Source organism: Daktulosphaira vitifoliae, unplaced genomic scaffold, assembly GCF_025091365.1.
Source record: "Daktulosphaira vitifoliae isolate Bord-2020 unplaced genomic scaffold, ASM2509136v1 Scaffold_2, whole genome shotgun sequence".
NCBI classification, from domain to species: domain Eukaryota; kingdom Metazoa; phylum Arthropoda; class Insecta; order Hemiptera; family Phylloxeridae; genus Daktulosphaira; species Daktulosphaira vitifoliae.
In genome coordinates, this window is record NW_026099573.1 from 37377995 (window position 1) to 37401207 (window position 23213).

The window sequence follows — 23213 nt, forward strand, 5'->3', positions numbered from 1 at the left end:
AAAAAAAAAAAAAAAAAAAAAAAAAAAAAACACATCTTAGTAAAACCAATACCTTCTCAGCTTCGCATCGAAGCTAAAAAATATCTTTCTCTATTATTAAACAAATTTAACCATTTATTTCTGAAAATCCTTATTTATTTATTTCTAAATTTCTTACTATGTTTTTTACACACTCAGCATAAATTTAATTCCATTGCAATTAATTAGTGAGCGGAAGGGCTAGGGGGTTAATTTTCCTTAAAATGAAAAATATTTCTACGACAATGTTGTACAAACTTGGGACCCTTCAAAGTAAAGTGTTCCTTAAACAAATGCATATAATTCCGCGCTGTATAAATAATAATTGAGTAAGGTGTTGAAAGCTCTATAAATTATGGATAACATTTTTTTGAAAAATGTGTTAAACATTAGAATTAAATATATATAAGCTAATATATAAACAATATTTTAAATAGTTGTAATTTGTGAAAGTTGTTGAGCTTACTGAAAGAATAATGAGCTGCTTATGAAATAATAAAGTAATGGTTATGGCTAGCCGTAATCGGTCTGTCAATAATTGTTTTTATAAAGAAAATAACTACAATAACATCTTATTGTCAAAATAGATTTGTATTAATGAGAGCCATTATAGAATGAATGCTTGAAGAGATTTTACTTTACCTAGAAACGTTATTTGACCAGAGTAGTAATATAAAAGTATCAACGACGTTTTTAACATTTTTATTCGAAAGTATTATTAGCAAAATAAAGTCTAATAGTATCGACAAATAAACCCTTAGTAATGTGTTAACTTCCATTTTTTAAAAGTTAACTTAAGTCATTTATCTTGACAAATTTCAGTTAATTTTAAGTACAAGAAAAGCAAATAATTATTGATTAATCTAATATTAATAGATAGATAATAAATTTAATAGATAATGACAAATTTAAATAAAAACACAAATCAATAAAAGCTTTAAAAATTATGTAATGTTTTAAAAATGAGGTACTATAAAATTGTTCAATTCGATATTCACAGAGTTTTAACATCAACATTTTATTGGAATTGGTAATATTATTATGCGTTAGCTAAAATTTGTATTTTGAACAACAAATAATAATTAATTATTACAAACAGCTATTAATTTAAGGTATATATTAGTCAATAAATTGTAACTAACTACTGAATATTTAATTTAGGAGATGTAATTTCTTTTATGGCTTTTAAAAAAATTAAACGTTTTTACAGCTAACGCAAACATTATTCATCGTTCAACAGCAATCGCCAGGTTTCCATTCGTGTACAATATGAGGCCTAAATATAGTTTTACTCGAAACTGAAAAAACTCAAGTGTTTATACAAACCAACTATCTACAGTGTTGTCTTTAATTTTATTTCAAAATTTATTTGTTAAGAAAAAGAACAAACACATAAAGACATTGTTTGAATAACAAAAGTGTTTTAACGATAAAAATTACATTTAAAACATGTACGCGGGTAACATTTTTTTAAAAATTTTTTCGCTTATATCTATTTGGCGTTAAATCGTTATTTATATTGTATAATGATTGTAATTTTTGATCAACAAAAAATATTCGTTAAGAATAATTTAAATAAATATAATTTTATTAAATTTGCAATTATATAGAATTTCATTATTGTAGTTAGAAAAGTAGATCGATTGCTGAATGTACAAAATATAAATATATATATCGACCCAATAAAATAAAATTATAACTACTTAGTTTATTAGCTACCACAATTATTTTTAACAGTTATAACGGAAATCACTGATGAAACCCTGTCCTATTATATGAGCAATATGTGTAGTGTACAAGCCATCCAAAAAACAAAATAAAACTTTCTGGTAATTTTATTTAATTATTATGATTTAATTAGTATACAGGTTTTTTTCAACTGCTTAATTATACAACTCGAAAATTGAAAAACAAATCTCGTCGACACAGAAAATAATCAAATCGCTTCAAAGTTTCTTAAAAGGAACGCACACTGGTGTCTGAACGATTAAATATCGGTTCTTTTTGACTTATGGGGCGGCGTTATCGCAGCCGATAAATATCAAACGATCTTTTAACAACATTATTGTCTTAGACGGGTACAAACATAGTAGATACATGCGATCGTAAATCATTTTTTGTACTTTTATTAAAATTTGGCACGATATATGAGTAAAGCGGCGGTATGTGTTCTGAAAGGCAGAGAAACACAATGAAAGTATGCGAACGTGTGAACAGACAGGTTGGGGATGTGCGTACCAGAGTAGGAGAGATGGTCGCTGGGAGCAAACGTGTATACACGGCAAACACATGCCTCGACTTAGAGGATAAATAGCAACCCCTCGTGGCACGCGCTATATTATTATTGTTATATTACACCACCGACGATGCTCCCTCCGAGTATTCTCACTGTCTTCTTCTATCCTATCATTGTCTTAGTCAATCTCACGCCTGTGATCGCGGGTACGTTGTTTTCGACCTTTTATGTATGGAATTATTCGCCGCTGTACGAGTAACGTACGGTCTACATACTTTAAAACATGATTATAACGCGTACATATATTATCTGAACGTTCTTAGGAAAGTTATTATTATCGTTATTCGACTTGACGGTTTTGTTGTAAAACACCTTATACCTTGTCAATAGTTATGACGCAGCTAGACAAAATTACTTTTACAAACATGTTCTGTGTTTAAATAAATCGTTGTTCGCGCGAGTCCCGACAACTTTTTATGATCAGCGGTACCGACTAGAAAAATATCATGTCTGACATGTTCACACGTACGAATAATTTTTAACTGCAATTATGACGACATCAACGATCTAGCGCACACGGAATTAAGTATATGTTTGATGATTTTTCAGATGCTCCATTTGATACATCATTTTCATCACCATAAGTTTTAATATAATTTCTTAATTATGTCGGTGTACTAGGGAGAACTCAGTTGCCTTCATTTATTCAAGGCCTTGACTCAATTTTGTAAAAAATTACACTTACTTCTTTGTGCGCTGGATCATCGTTATGCTATGGTTTTTTTTTTTTACATTAATTAAAAACCGATTAACTTACTGAGGTGAAATGCAATACTCTAAGGAACCATAACGTTAATGTCAGATTGATGACGATTATTGACATTAACGTGAATAAAAATAGATATAAACATCTTTTCTTCCATTTATTTGGATCCGAGTAGTGAACCTGATGACCAACTGGCCTAGTCGGTGGTTCTTGTTGATATTTTTGATAGTGCGATTGCTCTTGGACACTGCGAGGCTGTTGCGTCTGTTCGGAATCGTATTCTACGATTTCCCATTGCCCTTGCTCTTTTGCAATATCGTCGTCGTTCATTGTTCTTCTGTAAAAATTAAGCACATTTGAAAAACAATTGAAATAAGCGATTATCTATAGAACGCGTACGTTGCACGGACGACCTAGACAAAATTGACAGAAAGACAGACTCTTTCAAGATACTCGTTAAAAGGGTAGGTTATTTTTTGAATTTAAATGGCGCCGATTAAATTATTATCGTTGAATTTTAGAAAATTCAATAGTCGACAACCGTAAAGTTTGCCAATCCAATTAAACCATTGGAATCCAAACGAAATGATTGAAAGCATTGTCGTTTTTACCGAGAACGAGTGTAAAATGTTTTCCTAGTATTTTAGTAGTAAAAATGGTTTTCACCGTAACCGAAGGGTTCGCCATTATACAATACTACGACATTGCACTAATGACACAAAAGTGTTTTGTACGAAGGTAAATAATGTAAAATGGGCTTGTATAAAATATCGGTACGTATAATAATACAAATGCTGTAACTGGATTGTTAAATTGTATTTCAATTAAAAACTGTTCATCGATATGTGTAATTAAAGGAGTTTACCCACGTGTTGTGTACTATCACTAACATTGCGCGTCCCACAGTATAATATTAGAACTTACAAGTGTTAGCCGATCAATCATTATGCTGCCGTCTCAGTAACCGTATAGACGACCGTGCACGATAATACATCTAAAGTTGTGGTTGTGGGGGGGGAGGGGGATCTTAAGCACGTATTCGCAAATGGGGGAAAAAACCGTCGACGTTTTCGACCAGTGACGTGCAGCTTTATTAAAAAACCTATGGGAACACATACGCCGCAGGTCTCGTCATAGAGGCAATGACCGAATGAAATGCGACGTGACACGAACGTACTGGTGCCTGACGTCAACAATAAGCGAAAGATGGATATGGTGACCACAAAGGGTTTTAAAAGTATTTTTTCGTCGCTAGTTTTCTTTTTTTATTTCCATACAATGCACTGGGAAAATGGGATGGCGACAATGAGGTACTCTGTAAATGCGTCTCAAAGTGAACATTCATGTTTTTATTTACCTGTTGTAAGTACTGTGGCCAAGTAAAACCTGCTGTCGCATACCGTTAAAAATGTCGTCATTAACTTCTTAACGTGCGTAAATTGCTTGGATGGAGTACCGTGTACTCTTTACTATTCCCATACAAAGATCTACGCGCACATATCGATAAGTTTGTATTATTTATTAGCGCGCGCGCGTAATAAAAGTTTTCTATTATTTTCCCGTTGTTTTTTGGGCTACGAACAGAATCAAAACTGTGTATAAACTAATATCGGGCCAGGATGTTTTCGACGGGAGGCGTAACACAATAATTGTTCGTGGGTGAATGCTCGTTTAAATATATTGTCTCGGCCTTTTGAATGAATACTAAACATAAGTGAGCGCTCACACGTTCGTTTTGGAAAATATTTATGGCTTATAATGGCACTTAAATATTTCCAATATTCTCGAATTCGATCATTTCCCCACTACTTCCCTCCCCGCATTTTACCAAACTTCCATCCACGATCGGAGTAAAGATAATGACTGCGCCTCTAAAAACATACACAGTACAAAAACTTTTCAACATTGAATTATTGTTTTAAAAGGTTTTGTCTTATCAAGAGACAAGTCCCTTACACAGGCACGTCTCATGTGCTAAAGTACGTGAACTACATCAACCGAAACTAAATTCAGAAACGTGTTGACTTTTGTTATTAGAACGGTTTTCATTGAAGGCCCGTTGGGTTACATGGAAATCAGGTTGTATTTGCAAATTGCAAAGTAAACAGTTTTATGAGTATTTTTCAGTAAAATTTCAAGCCGAGTTTGTATTCAACAAACAAATGATCAATCGAAATAAACCGAAACAAAATTACCGATTATAGAAAATGTCGGTTACCATAAAGCAGCCTAAATAAATAAATTCATGATACGTAACACAAATGTCCGTCGTGTAAATTAATATTGCGAATTTTAAATCGTAACTGAACCAAATACTCAATTTCATTTTTTTTTTTACCAAAAAATACTGGTATACTTATATTTGTACTCTATAAATATTTTCGTTTGTGTTTAATTATTAAAATTCTGATATAGTCTAATTAGAATTTACCTGGGCATAGTTTTAGATCGGAAATCCGCTCTGTACACATTCTGTTCGCTACTACTCGAATGAACCTATAATAAAAATAATTTTAATAATTATTCATTATCAATTAATGTTTATTCAGAATGACGTTATTCTGTTATTGTAATTTTCTAGATTTATTACTAAAATTACTACAAATACCTCGACTTTAATTTAGAGGCGTTTTAACAAGATTTATATAATATTAATAATTTCGAAAAACTTTATTTGTAAAAAAATATTAAATAAATATAAATATACAAATGAACAACTTTTTTTTTTTTTTTTTTACTTATAAAGTTGTACAATTATTTAAGATTTTGCTTTTAAAATAGAAAAATAAAATGTCTGGATGATACTAATTTTAACTATAACTGTTTTTCATGATATGAAAAATACGATTTATATAGTGAAACATGTGAATAGGCTATTTTAGCTTTAATGACAAGTATTTAAGATGATATAGTGATGGTAAAAAATCCAAAATCATTAGCGCTTGTAGTGCCCAGAAATGTGTGTGTGTGTGTTGTACTGAGTATTAACATATTTTGTAATTGTATTAAATTCTTCGATTAAACGTTAACTATGTTATGTCAATAATTTTATGGTGTTAAAGGATCAGACGTGACGGTGCAATGTTAGTACGTTGAATGTTGTGCGATCTGAACAAAAATGAATTCATTTGATTTATTACAACATCTCAAATCAGATAGCTTTACACGCTTGTGATAATTTTGTAATAGTTCACTATATTTCTAATAAAAAATAAAATCATATTGTACTCTATAAAGAATTTAGTAACCAATAGCTTTTTTTTAACGATAGAATTTTTACAACTAAATAAAATTTAGTTTAAAAGTGTTAATTTTAATAATGGGGAAAAGTACTAGCACTAGTGTTTAAGTCCATTTGGTGTTATAAAACTATAAAAATAATTTTAATGTATAATTTGATGTAATGGAAAAAATTATTTCTAAAAATAAACATGATTAAAAACATGAACTTTTTTTTTAATTATTTAACAAAAAACCAACATTGCTAAACTAACATTATCCATACAAATTTTGTATACAAAGTAAATGAAAGATGAACAAAAGTTTTTATTATTTTGTTGTAGTTTTGAACAGACTACGAGAATGAATTGCAAAACTCTTCTGAATTTCAATTATCGAGACTGTTCGATATTAAAAAAACTATCTTCTAAATACTACAGAATTCTGAACAATTTTTCAAGGGATTTTTTTTTACAAAAACATAACTTCACGTAGAGTTTAAAAATAAACTATTATTTGACGAAGTATAATGATCATTCAAAATGATATAATCATGACAATGGCTTTTATAATTATTTTCCTTTTAATAAACTCATCACTCGTTGTGATTATAATCAATCATTTAATTATGATTCCATTTCATAAGTATTACTATGTTTGATTAATAACACACCATTTGTAAATCATTTATCGAAATAAAAGTGATATCTCATTTACACAATGTTTAGAGAAAACTGTATTTAAGTAGTAAATTGTATAGTTTTTTCGAATATTTGAAACAATAATGATGTTATTTTAAGATGAATGTTAATAAAGTTTTTTTTATTTTATTTAAAAATAGTTAAAAAAAAAATCCATGGTTTCATCATAATTGTAGAATGGTTTAATTTATATATATTTTTTTTTGTGTGGGGAGTAAAATTTAATTTTCATTAATCAAAAAAATAATTTTTATATAACAATGCATATCATTCTTAGTTTTCTGGGGAGGATAAATGGAAAAGTCTTACTATAACTTTCTCGTTACAACTATGTGTTTTCATTATAAAGAGGTTGTTAGACTTCATTAATGGTTCATAATTATGTTGTAATAGTTTTATTCTTTAGAGAGAGTGATAAAAAATTTGTACGTATATTTTCCCTGTGAGAAAATTTAAATTAAGTTTTCGTTGAAATCGATTTTCATTAAATAAATACACAGAACCACGTTTAAAACACATTTATACTAAATGACTGATTAAAAAAAGGTTTTCGTGAAATATTTAACAACTACTTATTACAGGTAATATGTTACTATTATTATTATTATTTCTTCAACTTATGTTCTATATTATACTTGATTTGTAATTTGTAAATTTTTTTCGTGATATGTTTTTTAATGGAAATTTTTTCCTATAAATGTCTACATAACTTACAGAATGGAGTGTGTTCTAATTCGAACTCAACCAGCAACATCTCTTCAGATTACTTTTATTAACCAATATCGCGGCCGGCTAAATTATATCATCTTATTTTACATATAAATTGCTTTACATATTCAAAATTATTACTTTCATAGTTCATTCACGTAGCTAATCATTTTTCATTCTCTCTTTTTGTCCACTTTTAAACCAGCTGCATTTTCTTGCAAATGATCTTCCATCTCATCACAAACGACTTTTCAACCGGCAATTTAACACAACAAGCCACTTGACGGTGTTATTGAGAAAAATGTAAATTCTATCGCTTTTGTATCTTATACTAATGTTTTTATCAATACAATTCACAGAATACAAATAGATAGTAATTAATTGAAATTAAGCATAAAAACCAATTAAATTATAAAAACTTTTAAATTTATGTAAAAGTTTTACTACTGTGATACTATGATAGAATTACTAGGATTATACTCTTTTGTAAAGTAGTATAATCATAGCAATTAATAATTTCATAACAATTTTTAAAATTTTCAAAATCATAAAAATTTTATTAGGTTTTTATTCAATTTTGTTCGCCTAAAGTTAATTTACCATTTATCTAGGCGTTTGTAAATTAAACAGGAAAATCGTGAGTTTTGGTTTCTAGTAAAATAATTTTCTAACAAAATTTAAAAACCATTAATTCTTACAAAATTCCAAAAAATAAACCCTGTAAATTGAGCGATTAAAATATTTTATACTCACGTTTGCAATTCTTAAAACGGCAAAAGTTCTAAATAGCTTTAAGTAATGAAAATATTAAGTCACTAGTCGACTGAATCGGCGTACAAAGTTTTTTCGACCATTGTTATATGAGCTAATTAATAAAAGTAGTTTTTCTCGCATGACGCCGGCCAGTAAAAACAGGTAAGACTAGTATAATGAAACAATTTAAACTGGATAAATGATAACCGAACAGACTGGAATTTTTTTTTTTATTTAACCGTCGAGAGTTTTCCGCAGAACGACTTTCCAGTCAATTGCCGGCGATTGACACCGTTGCTTTCTTTGGTCTAACTCGCCTGTACATAATATCTGCGTGCGTACGTAGGCGTTTTTTATTTTGCTATAATAGAAACACTATGGCACAGCATCTGCAGCACCAAACGGTCGCGTCAATGCGCTCGGATGTATTTTAAGACACAGCGGTTGCCCATACTGAATAGTCGTACCCTCTCCAAGCACAAGTTTACACATTATTATTATATTATTTCATCTATACGGTCTTTTCGTGCACTGGACTGTTTATTTTCGGACGCGGCCAATCTAGAGCTCGTTTTAATTTCGCGGTCAAGAATTAATTATAATTCAACTATGATCGGCTATCCCTCGACACAATCGCATTTCACATACAAGTTTACGGTAATCGTAGCAAAAACATGCGGTTGTGTTTGGTAGGCTTGTCACCCGTTTTTGGTACATTGTGAACAGTTCTAGAGGAGTAATCACTAGTGCATACGGCTAACAGGTAACAGAAAAAGTGTTAAACAGTGTATCCGTGGATATTATCCATCTAATCATTTATTTTAGGGTACCCGTATGGCCTACGTACAACAACGAACGGTTAAAAAAACAAAAGACGAAAAAAAGCGAAAAGACGTGTTTGATCGAAAGTCTCTCTCGAAAGGTATTAACGATGAGTTATACTTAATTCTGCGTAAACGATTGTTTTATGCTTTGTTAACTTCTTAAATAATTCCATTTTCGCTAATCAAAATAACACATTATTCTATTAAATACATTTTTAGTAATATCATTATGTGCATACATGTAATAAGTAAGTTCGTTAAAATATATGCAGAATATAGCGAAGTAAATTACTTCAACGTGAATTTCAATATTAAAACAGTCTGCAAAAATGACTGAAATACACAATAAAAGTACATGAGAGCATGGCATTATCAATTATGCACTTTAATACAATTGACCGTTATTGAAACGGGATTCTAATTCTCGTATAGGCTCGTTGCACACAGGGACAGTAGTCATTAATGTACTTTTGTTTTGTACACAATATTAAAGGTATTTCAACAAGGATTTTCATTTACATTTTGATATATCACGTAGCACAGATAGGGCAATCGGCGTGGGTGACTCGTTTAGGGATATTGAATAATATGAACCTTTTGAAAAAAAAAATGGTAACGTGGTTCATCGAGGTTTAATGAATTTCACATGCTCATAGCGAACAGATCCTACTAAATTACATAGTTAATCATATAATTTTTTTTATACAATAGTTACATGCAGTGTCAGGAAAATCTAGATAAAAATGATATTATCTTTCATCTTACCCAAATGATTTTATAAATGTTATTTAAACGTCATCTAACATAGGTGAGTACATACGAGTAATGAGATGTTCAACAGTATTTGTGATTTATTGATATTTTCTAAAAATCATTTTATCATATTTCGTATACTTTTATATAGGACATATTGATAAATCATAAATGTCTTATGGTAATATACTCAAATGTGTATAATTTTAACTAATATTACTGTCTTTTTTAGATGAATCAATAAAGAAAAATATATCATAGTGTTCGTTGTATAATATCTATTTTGTATATTATATTCATGTTATAAAGGCTGGACTATTGTACTGTGATGCTGTTTGCACACAAAACAGTTAAGCATAAAGAGTTGTATAACTAATAATACAAGATAATGAAACGGTTTTTTTTATTTTATTAATATATTTTGAAGTCCCTTTAAGTAAGTAGTGTAATTTTATCAAAATAATGAACAATAACATTGCCATTGCATCAATACCAGTTTAAATAAAACTATCCAAATTAAAATGGTTAAGTAAAGTCTGGTTCGGCATAATAGAGTTGACGAAATTTTTTGGATTAGTATTGATTGATATTGTTAATGATTAAAATCATTGTTGTAAAATGCTTCGATGTATACTTGAAACAAATTTTAAAAAAATGTATCACATTTACCAAAAATTACATGACTTTTAATTTAAGGGACCAATTACTCATAGAGGACAAGTCGTCAAACGTTTTTCTTTTTACAATCGTTTTATACACAATAACAACCTTAAATTTTATTTAGTTTTAAATTATGTAGATATATCGTTGCTATGAAATACACTTCACTATCAGTAATTTTTGAGACATTAAAATCTTAAGATTCAGAAGATGTGAGAAGTGTTTAGCAAAACTCCATTTTAATTCACATACAAGAATTCTTCTACGTTGCACACCACTTTCGTGGTAAACTTAAAATTATGTCAACTTAAAAAGTAATGTTATAAAACTAATTATCGACTGGTCAAGATTTAATGTAATCTATTTCCCATTTAAAATTAAGAAGTTAATTATAGATTCTCATTTTTCCTCTAAAATCTACTTTCAGAAATCATTGTTTCTTAAAATAAACTTGATATTTACTATGATTTATAAAAATAAATCAAATTTAACTTTCTTCATTTTAATAAAGTAATCATTATTTAAAAAAAAAATGGGAATAGTGTTCATAATAAATAACATTGTAGATAAAAATGGTTAACATTTTCTTTATAACGTTAATACATAGTATATATCACTGGTTAATAATTTTTGTAATAATAGTGAAGATTTAAAATGCTTTACTAACGTATATTGGGATGGAAAATTGTCTCTATATTGTCGCCAACAAAATAGAAACTCATTTAGAATGAATGGCAGGGAGGGAAAATGTTAATAAAATTATTAATTAATGTAAAAAAGTAATTTTCTGCATACTATTTAGATAAAATACAAATCATTTTATCTATTACTTAGATAATTTTATACCCAAATAAATTTATCTCATCTAAATGGCTTGACTTTAATATTTATATCTAATCTAAATGGATTATTGGTAAATACATAATAAATCAATCATCCCATACAAAGACACCCAAAAAAAAAAACATCTCATAAATTTAAATAATTAATCAGTGGTTATATAATAACTAAAAATTAAAACTATATTAAAAATATTATTAATTTAAAATATTAAATTCAAAAGCCACAAAAAAATTACTGAAAAGTCGCAGATACGTATTTCGGAAACAATTATGGGATTGTAATATATTTGTACAATGTTACCATTATCAACGCTAAACATATACTTAATCATTTTTTTATTTATCCCCATATTTTTGCTTTGAAACGGCTACAACTTATAATTTCATGAAATGAAGTACTTTAAATTTTAATGTATTCTATAAGTGACTTCGTGTTGTTAATTTAATTAAAAAACTATATCAAATATAGTTCACTGCAACGACGTGTAATCCTATTAAAATTCAATTAAAGAGTTTGAAAAAATGAGTACAGTCTAATGTAGTGGAAATTAGACATATCAAAAACTAATCTGGATTTGATATTAGACTGCGATTAAAATCACTGACATAAAACGCTTCAATGAGTGTGTTTGAAGATAAACTGGTATTAGTGAATCAGTAAATTTTATGAAACTTAAGCGGTCAACTCAATTTTTGTAGAACTAAAATTTTTTAAGAATATTGTTTAAGATTTAAATTGATAAAAAGTTAAAGGTGAAGGTTTTTTGAAGAATTATCGAAATTTGAAAAGAAAAAAAAATTATAGTATAAATATTTTGTTAATTTTGTATTTGCCGTGTTTCAGATTTTACGTATAATTTTTTTTGTACAAATAATCGCAAGATATTTTTTAACATTATAGTTTTCTTTAAAATCTTTAAAATTTGATATAAATTAAAAAGATGCTGAGTTCCGAAGAACTTGTCAAAAATCTAGTATCAACAGAGAATTTTTATTAAGAACCCCATACCAAAAATAAATAATAATAAAAAACATTACCTTATCAGCTTTGCATAAATCTAAGAAATAGTCATATCCACCAAAAATTTTATGATTTTATACTTAAGCATTCGATCCATTTATAGAATGCAAAAATTATTTAAAAAGTTTTTCTTTTTCTATTTTTATAGCTCATTAAATAAGACTTAATTTAATACAGTTATGAACGACGTACATTTTCTATTATATGGTCAAATATTATAATATCAGCTATTTATTATTATCTAAATTTTTGGCCTTAGTGGCCGAGAACTTATAAAAATTAAGTTTTGATAATATCTTATAATTATGATTTTTCACGAATGAAATTATTAATTGGAAATATGTCTTAATTTGTTTTAAACTATATTTTATGATAAATATAGATGGCGATGAAAGATATAATGAATTTTACGAGCAAAGTTTAAATAGTTATAATTTTTTAGCTCATTTTCCTACTCTTTAATGTTGTTAACTTGATAAAATAATCGTCGAGTGTTTGAATTTATAATTAACGTAATGTGATCGAAACAAGTGGTTAAGTCATATTCGCCACTACGTAATGTTTTCTGTCAACTAAAGCGGAAGCGTAAATATACACGGACGTGCCTTCATTTCGGTATGTCACCCTAACCAGGTTGTGTTAGGTTACTCACGTGATTGGAACGCGGACAAGGTAAGTAACGAGTCAAGACGAATAATCTGGACGAGTTAAGAGAAGTGGTACTGAGATTAAGGTGTTATATCGCGTTTGTTTGCCAGGTCTTTGAATAATAATGGGCCGCAATTCAAAGTTGGGCTATGACGGTTAAAGCTTCACCACACTTCCACAGTGTCTCTTGCTACCTCTATGAGAAAACCGAAGGCGTCATGTAATGGTTTAATTTATGAAATAATGATGTTACACTACCGTAACGATTGTAGACGTCGACGACGGTTATGTCTTCAACCTTCTTATGCAAAACAGTAAAACACAACGAACGTCGTAGGTATCTCTATTTCTACCGCCCACCATTTATAAACCGTACACAGACTCCACGCCAGATCGCACATTCATTTTCTCACACTCTTCTCTCCTCTGCAATGCGCACGCGTATCCGCGTGTTGAGAAGGCTTAATCCATACAAAGCACCATCACTTCTCATGTTTCTCTTCGGCAAGAATCGCATTTGCATAATCTAGTTATCGTCGGTTTCCAAAGAGTTGTTGGTTACACCGCGCACCTTCACGTCGTCTCGGGGGGACTGCAACGGAATTTGAGATTTTATACAGTGACAATAAATGAACAGAATAGATGTGTTATTTTAAACAAAAGATTTATGACCGAAATTTATTGCTCTAATCATTTAAGGAGAATCACGTTGATCTCATTCGCAAAACACACCAAGTCCAACAATTTGCGTTCTTCGGAATATCAAATAAACGAATGAATAAATAACATAAAACAATACGTCGATTCGCTTATTTACTTATTGTAAGATGTAAAACTCGTCTGATTATGTCACACTTTATTGAATGGTCATTAATTATTTTTTGTACATGAGAAAATGTCCCTATTAAAACCATCAAATATAACACATAATTTTTTATTTCACGATTTAATAGTGAATTTAATAGTATTGCTTCAAAATTAATTACACAATATTCAAAAAATAGTAGTAATTATACAGTTGTAATATTCTTTATAAAATCGGTACTATTAAAATTGATCAGTACATTGGAGACATGACTAAGTAAACCTAATAGGAACATATTATACATAACAAAACAAACTATCCATGCAGACGGTTTCGCAGAGATTCTAATACTGCAAGGGATAAAAAAAAAAACGAATTAACAATCGTGTCGCTCTCGAGTAATAAAATTCACAAGATAATCGTTATTTAATGTGATATAAAAGCCGGAAATCGTGTTAAATCGCTTGTAACCCTCTAAATAACTACCCTACTCCTCTACTCATTCACAACGGTTGGACCTCTCTTGAAGAGTATTTTTATTGTCGTTACCACCTCTCTCCGTAGAAAATTGTCCGTGTTTTGAATTTAAGTTGTAATAATATTGCCTTTACTGCGATCAGCTTGGCCAGTGTGACCGAATGGATGAAAGGAACTCGAAATAACACAATTTAGCCGACCAGTAAAGCCATACCTTTTACCGACACCTTTAATAGTCTGTGTAAGTCGTGGCCGATTTAATCACAATAAAAATTGTACAGACCACCGTCAAAAAAGATGAGTGTATACACTTTGAGAACATTAAGGTGAAATAGAATGTTCAACAACAATCAAAAGGGTTGTTGCGATGGCGTTAACCTGTTGACTTAAGCTTAATCATGGCATCATTTCCTTGTAATACATTTTAGTACTTAGATTTTCGTTCATCGCAAAAGCATTAGTGCTATTATTTGTAAATGAGTTTTTATAAAAAATAATGTCGATGATTTCTAGCTGAATTGTTGAATTTTGACCGTCACGGAAACGAACTTTTTGTACACGTATATAAATTTTCATGGCAAAATCTAATCTATGTATATAAAGTTGATGCGAAGCCTATACTGTGTTAGGACTACGCAAGAAAAATAATATTTTATTAAAAAGTAAGTTATAATATTGATTAGTATTTATAATAACTAAAATAATATCAAATTTCATTAGTAATTTAAAAATATTACTAAGAGTGTAGAATATGTTGACAATGTCAAAAGTAAAAAAACGTACATTTTACTTATATTTTTACTGTTTATTGTAATTAAAAAATTTTTAATAATATTAAAATTAATCATGAAATTACGATTAGTGATTGTGTAAAATAAATATTTTTAATTAACTGCAGAAATAGAATGAATTCCTAATTTAATATTTACTAGCTTTTATGGCCCGTTCACATGGTTTCTTTCAATTTTCAGGTGATTAAAAAGCTGTTTTTTTATATCAGCTACATAGTACTTTTTTGGGGCGTGTGCATTAAACAATGTTAAAATCAGAACTCTCTTATGTGTTTTCGTATACCATTTAATTATATATAAGAAAATATAATAAACAAATTGAAAAGGATTTTTGAACTGACGCTACAAATTAGTAAGTACTTTGAGAATAAAACAGACTCGTCAAATATGCTGAAACTGAAAATGACATACTTAGTGACTTCGAACGAGGATATCATTGGTAGCGGAACTTTCGGGTTATTAATTCGTTGAAAGAAAATTTATTCATGAGAATTATTAATTTTTTCCAACAAATTGTTAAATACTGTAGAGCACGAAATCAACTGATGCTGTATTTTGTAGTATAAACTAAACTTAAATTCTAACGTTTTGTAGGAGAAATAGAGCTTTTTAGGGATAATGTATGGCTGGTACACGAGGAGAACACCGAGTGTGTAAATTTTCATATATAACAAGAAATACGTCAGAATACAACAATGTGAGAGTATATTATGACATTTGCTTGTAACTATTGTGGTTGATGGCAAAGCAGTGAAAGTCTGAAAACTTTGTGGTTGGCCCCGAAGTAATAATGATTTCAATATTGCTTTTAAGAACGCAGTGCTGGCACATTGTTCTTTATACCTTGTACACTATACTTAGTGCGATATTCCAATATATAAGGGTCAACTCGAGGTTGTTTTATCGTTCTGGTTTTAATAGTGTATTTGCTCTGCCGGTGTTCTTAATGTAGACATGCGATTTACGGTGAACTGCTAATGAAAAACCGAGTGGGTACTATAGAGATTTTAATTTTAAGACAACACAACCTTCACGGCGAAGAACAATATTTACAAAAAACAAAAACCATTTTATTTCAAACAGTGTTTTATAACGCAGTAAAAAAAAAAACTATTCTACTTCAGAACGTTTTTAATACTCTGGAGTTTCAATTATGATAGCGCACATAAAATATTTTATTAAGTTAGACAGTGTAACAATGAAATAATAACAGTTTTTAGCGGCAGAGTTTAATTAATAATAAACTCTACCTGTACAACAGTTAATTGATTGTTCAGCACAGTAGTAACTGTTATATTTGAAGTATTGAAATTATTACAATCAACTTGCACTTGCAGTTTTGGATAAAAATTTAATTTTCTACATCATTTAAACTCTAGTTTCGTTCTTAATTTAACTTTGAGCTCTTTGGCTATGAAAATAAGCAATAGAATGTCAATGATAAATCATAATTAAACTATAGTTTTAATAATATTGAACACATTTGTTTTAACAAATAAATATTTTTAGTTAACTCAAGTATGCAATAAAATAATTTATTCTCGTTCTTCATTTGTTATTAATACACATAGATATAACAGAATATATTAGAATTGACCACAAAAGGTAGTGTATCGCCTAAAGTGTTATTATAATAAATTTTGAATAGTCGTAAACATTTAAAGCACTTAGTGTTTTAGTATTTTAATTGAGTCATTAATTTGACTTTTAATGGCATCACTTTTTGTTAGAAAACAAATAAATTTAATTTGTCATTTTTACTATTAGTTTTAATGCATATTGTGAAGTATTCGGCAGCACATCCTGATATATCATAATTCATTATTTTGTCATTTATATTTTTCAAAAAAATATAACGATTATTAAAGTTCTAGTTTACGTTTAATATACTAAAGATATACATTTGATTTACATGAAAATAAATTTGTTAATTTGTAACGATTGATAGCGTCGCATACCTAAATTTGTTAAGTGACAGTGCTTGTATTACATGTACTGAATAAAATAGGAACTTTAATTAGAAAACTTTTAATTATTAATTTAAAACATTTAAGGAGATAACGACGCAATTACTATATTTATAATTGTAACTATTGATAATTTTATTGTTCTTATTGTAGTTTGTTAATCAATGTGTAATTTTTTTCTCCTACATAATTACGTTATTGCAAAAAGTTTATGTACATAGTTTTGTAATTACATAATTATGTAGAAGAAAAAAAATAATTCAGTGTTACATTTTAATATACTAAAACATTTTGAGATAATTTTTTTTTAATTTAAAAAATGTAGTTGATATTAAAATAAAAATGAACTAAGAGAATCATGAATGAAGAGGTATCTATTTGAATAATAATCAATAACTAACATTGAACATACAAGTAGCAACTTAAGTGTAGAAAACTTCTGTCATAACAACAAAAAACTTTGTCTTTCAGAGAGCCGAATTTTCATTAAGTTCGGATAAACTCAAGATTACAATATCTAAAAAATAGTAGCCGATAAAAATATAATATACACACAAAAACCTTGAAGTATCCAATAAAACCGCATTATATCAAATAATCTATAACGTAGTACGTAGAATTCGTGTTTTATTTTTTTTGTTCAAAAAGTCAGTTTAAACGAACACTATATTGTTGATAATATCACATGAAAGAATTTAATTTGAAGTACTCGATAGTATTTTTGAATTGCCGATATGAGACATAAAAAATATTTCTGAAAACAAATTTTTAAGCCATAGGAAAATACTGGTCGGTAATAAGTAAACTCGCAGACATTTTCAGAGCTATTGGGAAACTTAAATTATTATAGACATCAAAGAGCGTACGCAAAATGAATTTTATTACTTTGGCTTAGTTCAATAAATAACTAAATAAGTTTAGGATAACAGTTTTTACGCCGGAATTTAATAAAAAAAATTGTCTTAGATTGACTTATTTGAGCTTGGTAAATCAACTGCGTGTATTCAATTAAACAAATATTATTTTACCATCCAAAATTAAACGTTGTAGTTAATTTTACACTGCCTCGCATTTTCGTCGCGATATACTTTGCATTTTTCAAAAGATAAGATATAAAAATTAAGTGTAAAAAATAGTGAGAGTTTAGAAAACGAAAATATGATAGCTTTATAGTGTTATTAAATGCCCTGCCATTTTAATAACGTTGTCGTTGTACACACACACACCCGCGCACTCTTAACATATAGTTATATTATATTATAGCATTTTGGAGGCGCTGATAGCTTTGGTTAACAAATATGCCGGCGGAAGCGGCCCTTCGCTTTTATTTTTTTGTATTATTATTATTATATACATAAATACACANACATATAGTTATATTATATTATAGCATTTTGGAGGCGCTGATAGCTTTGGTTAACAAATATGCCGGCGGAAGCGGCCCTTCGCCTTTATTTTTTTGTATTATTATTATTATATACATAAATACACATTTTTTTTTACCTCATTCGCTCTTTTTTCAACGCGCAATGAAAGGATCAGAAATTCCTGGCTGACAGATCTTGCAGCTTATTCACGGCGTTGGTGCTACCACCGGTATTCACCTATAGCGCTCCCCCAAAACGGTTGAATCATCTTATATATACTTTAAAAACATGCCGCATAACTCTTACCCCAGTCTTTCGGTTGTGTAATAATAATATGTGAAGTTCACGGTTATGATAAAACGATCCGTCGCGATTTTAGGCAGTCACGGTGGGTGATGATAATAATATATGTCTTGGAGGGGATGACTTATACTACGCACTGTTATTATTATTATTATTATATTTTACATTTGACATCTACGAATTATCTTCACTTTACAATAAACGTATAGCAATATTCTGTTCTGTTATATTGTATTAAAAAAAAATTACTGTTTTTGAAATTTAAAAAAAAACAAAAAGTTATTTTACATTTAGACGATTATTTTAAAACGATCTACGTACTATACGAAAACGACATTATTTGTCTCTTCAACGAGATAAAACTTTTGCCTGTTATGTTAGCAAATATTTAGAATTGTTTTAGTACCTATTAATCCTCCTAAACGTCGCAAAAGTAAATGGTGTCGTGACATAATCCTTTCTTAATTAAATAGCATTCATAATGTGTTTAATATGATATTTTCTCATTCATATTAATTGTTCTTTGTAAAAAAAAAAAACTACTTACTTGTATATTTATATAGATTGTATTACACCAAATAAAGTTACAACTCTTGTATTAATAAATATATATATATATATATATATACAAGGTGACTATTTTAACACTAGCCACTCGATTTATCTCAAAGTAATAATTTTCGTATGCTAAAAAAATCATTTTTGGTGTTGATTAGTTTCATATATTTATTGATTTATCAATTATTAATTAACTTTTTAGTTCGTCCCTTATATCTTATAGGGATATCAACTTTATTTTTGTAATTGGTGAAATACATATTTAACTAAATTAAAAAATGAAAATTGATCTAATGAAAGTAACGACTGGTCTATAACAACTTTTGTGCTTCGAATATTATAAAAACGTTTACAGCTATGTGGTAGGAGAGGTACAGCCGAGAAATGTTTAATAACAAATATTTGACATATTCATATCACATCACTAGTCAATAATTTAAAATGTTAATAACTTTCTAGGTAATATTCCAAAAGTTGTTATCGACCACATATTTTCTTAGTTAGATCATTTACTATTTTATAAGCTAGTTAAATGTTTATGTTGACATTTAAAAAAATAAACTTAACGCCTTTATAAGGTATAAGGGATGAATTATAAATGTAATTAATAACTAATAAATATATGAAACTAAAAATATAATTTTTATTTAAATTATATTAAAATTGAAAACCATATATGTTATGACTTGCATCTTTTATGAAATGAAATAAAATTAAAACTTATTTTTAAAATTTTTCAAAATAATTGTTTATTAACATTTTTACATTTAACATATAACTAAAGAATAAGTACTTACTAAGTTACAAGCATTATCATAATAAGGTGGGTATGTGACGCTGGTGCACACAACTCGTACTGTTGTATAATGCATACCCTTCTCGCGCTACATACTCACTCAATGAATTAAAATGTTTGTAACTCAATTTGTACTTATTCTAAAGTTATTATCGACTCATCCAAATTTTTTGTGAGAAAAAAGCTAAAAAATGGTTATTTTAAAATGTTTGTAAAATTGAATAAAAAAGAAATTTTGATTTTATTTCATTTCATATACTATGCTAATAATAAAATATGTGCTATTAATGTAGCCCAAATCTGTAAAATTTATTTGAAAGAAAAAAGTAACGCATAATTTTCGCTGGATTAAAAGATATTAAAGATGTGAATATTTGGTGGAACGCCCTAAATAAATAAATGCCTAATTAAATGTTTTAGTTGCTTTTTCATTAGTAGTATGTATATCACTTGTTTTTTTCTGGAAATTATTATGTTACTAACAAGTGTTAAATAATACAATAGTGTAATATTATGTAATACAGAATATTTGTTTTCTAGTGTGTAAAAATAAAATAAGATAATATATTAAAAATATTAAATAAATGACTCTTTCTTGAAATAAGCTTTATGAATATAATCTGACTCGAAATATACTTATTTGAGGTCTCGGACTAGTTTTTTTAATCGGCACCAAAAAAGTTGTTCATAAATACTGTATTTTTCAATAAAACTATGTTTTTTATTACAATATAAATAAAAATTAAGGGGTCATGGTCCCCCTTACTCTATCCTGAATATAATTTATCTTTATATGAGATAATAAAAATATATAAATAATTACTAAAGTAATGGTTATAAATAGGGTTCGCAACTTTATGCATTTATAAAGTTTATTTTAGTTGTTTTAGTAACTCAAGTATATCACTGATAAACAGAAATTCGTTTTTGTTTTTCCTAATCTCAATCAATGTATATTAAATAGGATTTTAGCTTTAAGGCCCTGGTGAAATCATTTTCTCCTAAGACAAAAAAAGTTCCTGTAGCGCTGTATACACATATGATAATTTTTTATGGAATTGGATGTTTCGGAAGTGGTCTAAATAAATTTATAAATGCATATAGTCCCGAACCTAGTTAAAAATGATTTATATTAAAATTGTTTTAATAAAATATATCGATAATGAGATATTTATTTAAGTATACATATATAAATATAAAATAATATGATAAATAAAATTATTTAATGCTTTCTCGTACATTATAATCTTTGGATTAAATTCGTTTTAAAAATGAACTAGTTCACAGTAGATAATTAACTCGATATCAACATCAATTATTAAAATATAATCATGAGCGAATAGAACTTAATAAATCAGATTATTTATTAATACGTTTTTTTACTCGTCCAAAATAGCTCATGTTTAATTTGTTAACTAAGTTCTGATGTGTAATAAGTATGGAAAATATCAAGTCACTTGTGGTGAAGTTATTGTAAATATAAATGAAAAATAAAATATGGTAATGGAACAGTCGAACGAGAAAAAAATACCTCTCGTTTAGAACATAAGGGGGAAAAAAATATAAAAAAATATTATTAAGGAGTATATAATACACGAACACGATATTTCTCCCTCGGTACGTGCTGTCGCCCTCCACAGGAGCAAACAACATCTGTACGACGATGACTTCTTAAGAATACTTTCATTATTACATTACTGTGATAGCGACGACGCTTTTTGTAAGTTTTTATTTTGTTACATTCTGCTTTGAAAGCTGTACAGAAAAAAATGTGTCTACAATAAAATAATATACTGGCATACATAAATCGTGTCAGAGTGAACGTGATGTTTTCATTTTTTGCGTTAATGCGTTTTATCGGGAACGAGTATATTTATAATACATGTGTAAACTCAGGTGATTGTTTAAATTAAAATGAATTTACTACGCACTTAAATAAAAAACGCTGTAATGTTTAACGTAAGTAAATACATACGTTGTTTTACAATATTGTTTTATTTCTGTGATTAATAATTAATAAGGAATCGGAACAACTCTTTAAAAAAACGATAAATAACATTTTATTACAGCTGTATGATTTCACAGAAATAAGGCATAGTTATAATTAATTTTAGCATTCACTTTGATGGCAGTTGGGTAAAAAATATGCTGAACACTTTGAAAAATTATGAATTTTTTACTTTATATTATACTAATTTTATCATCGCAATCTCAAATCACATTCTTTGATACCCTCTTTTTTTGTTCCGTTATTTTTTCATCGTCCTTTAAAAATATTTGGTGATTATATAGAAAATTTTATTATTTTCATTATGATTGAAGTAGAAAAACCAATAAAGCCGTCAAGATTGTTCGACAGGAGAGTAAACTCCTACGCACCTACACGATATTGAAAGTATTATACATTATATTGACCTCTACTCCTTCAGTTCCTCTCAAACGATAAACGAGATATCCCTCGTGTAATATGGCGGAATGTGATGAAATTTTCTTTATCCTCGTATTACAAAAATAACTCATGACTTGTCCCATAGTGGCCATCTTCTTTTACCAACGAAGTTCATATTTTGTATTTTTAGCTAAATATTTCGATTGTGCAAACTACCAATTTTCAAGTATGTATTAAAATCATTTTTTCTTTTGGATTATTATTACAAAAACTCAGTCCAAGCATTGAGCATAATGAGGTTGTCTCCCTTGGGTTTAATTAAAAATATTTTGAGCAGATAGTATGCCAGTGTTTACAAAATGCTTTCATATAATCCTATGGTTGGTACATAGTCGTCGGATGTATTAGTGAAAATGGATGTATACTTGCGTTTGAAGATTTTATTACAACATCAAAAGTTTTGATGAAACATATGATACGAGTTGTGGTGTTTAATTTAACTTTGATGGTACCACATAGAAACATTTTACACGTAATACGTTTGTAGATGTATGACGTCCTGGAATTTGTTTTTTAATTTTTTTAGGATGAGTAAATTTTAAATGCTTTGT

The 23213-nt window shown here is 28.5% G+C and overlaps 1 protein-coding gene and 1 long non-coding RNA gene across 4 annotated transcripts in view; one reads left to right on the plus strand and one right to left on the minus strand.

Moving 5' to 3' along the window:
• Positions 1-23213, minus strand: part of LOC126897630 (gamma-sarcoglycan) — a 63333-nt gene that overhangs the window by 7329 nt on the left and 32791 nt on the right. Inside the window, exons 1-3 of one of the 3 annotated variants that reach the window (XM_050671373.1) lie at positions 8402-8754; positions 5452-5516; positions 3072-3357 (exon numbers count right to left, since the gene is read on the minus strand). In XM_050671373.1, the coding sequence (XP_050527330.1) occupies positions 3072-3357; positions 5452-5459 (294 nt within the window). In that variant the 5' untranslated portion in view covers positions 5460-5516; positions 8402-8754. Of the gene's footprint in view, positions 1-3071; positions 3358-5451; positions 5517-7789; positions 7811-8401; positions 8755-23213 lie in introns of those variants that run through there. The other 2 variants (XM_050671372.1, XM_050671371.1) reach the window with 2 other exon arrangements.
• LOC126897631 (uncharacterized) lies at positions 8917-10636 on the plus strand. Its single transcript, XR_007702138.1, has 4 exons — positions 8917-9164; positions 9227-9323; positions 9937-10033; positions 10211-10636. It is a non-coding gene; the product is annotated as an uncharacterized LOC126897631 (long non-coding RNA).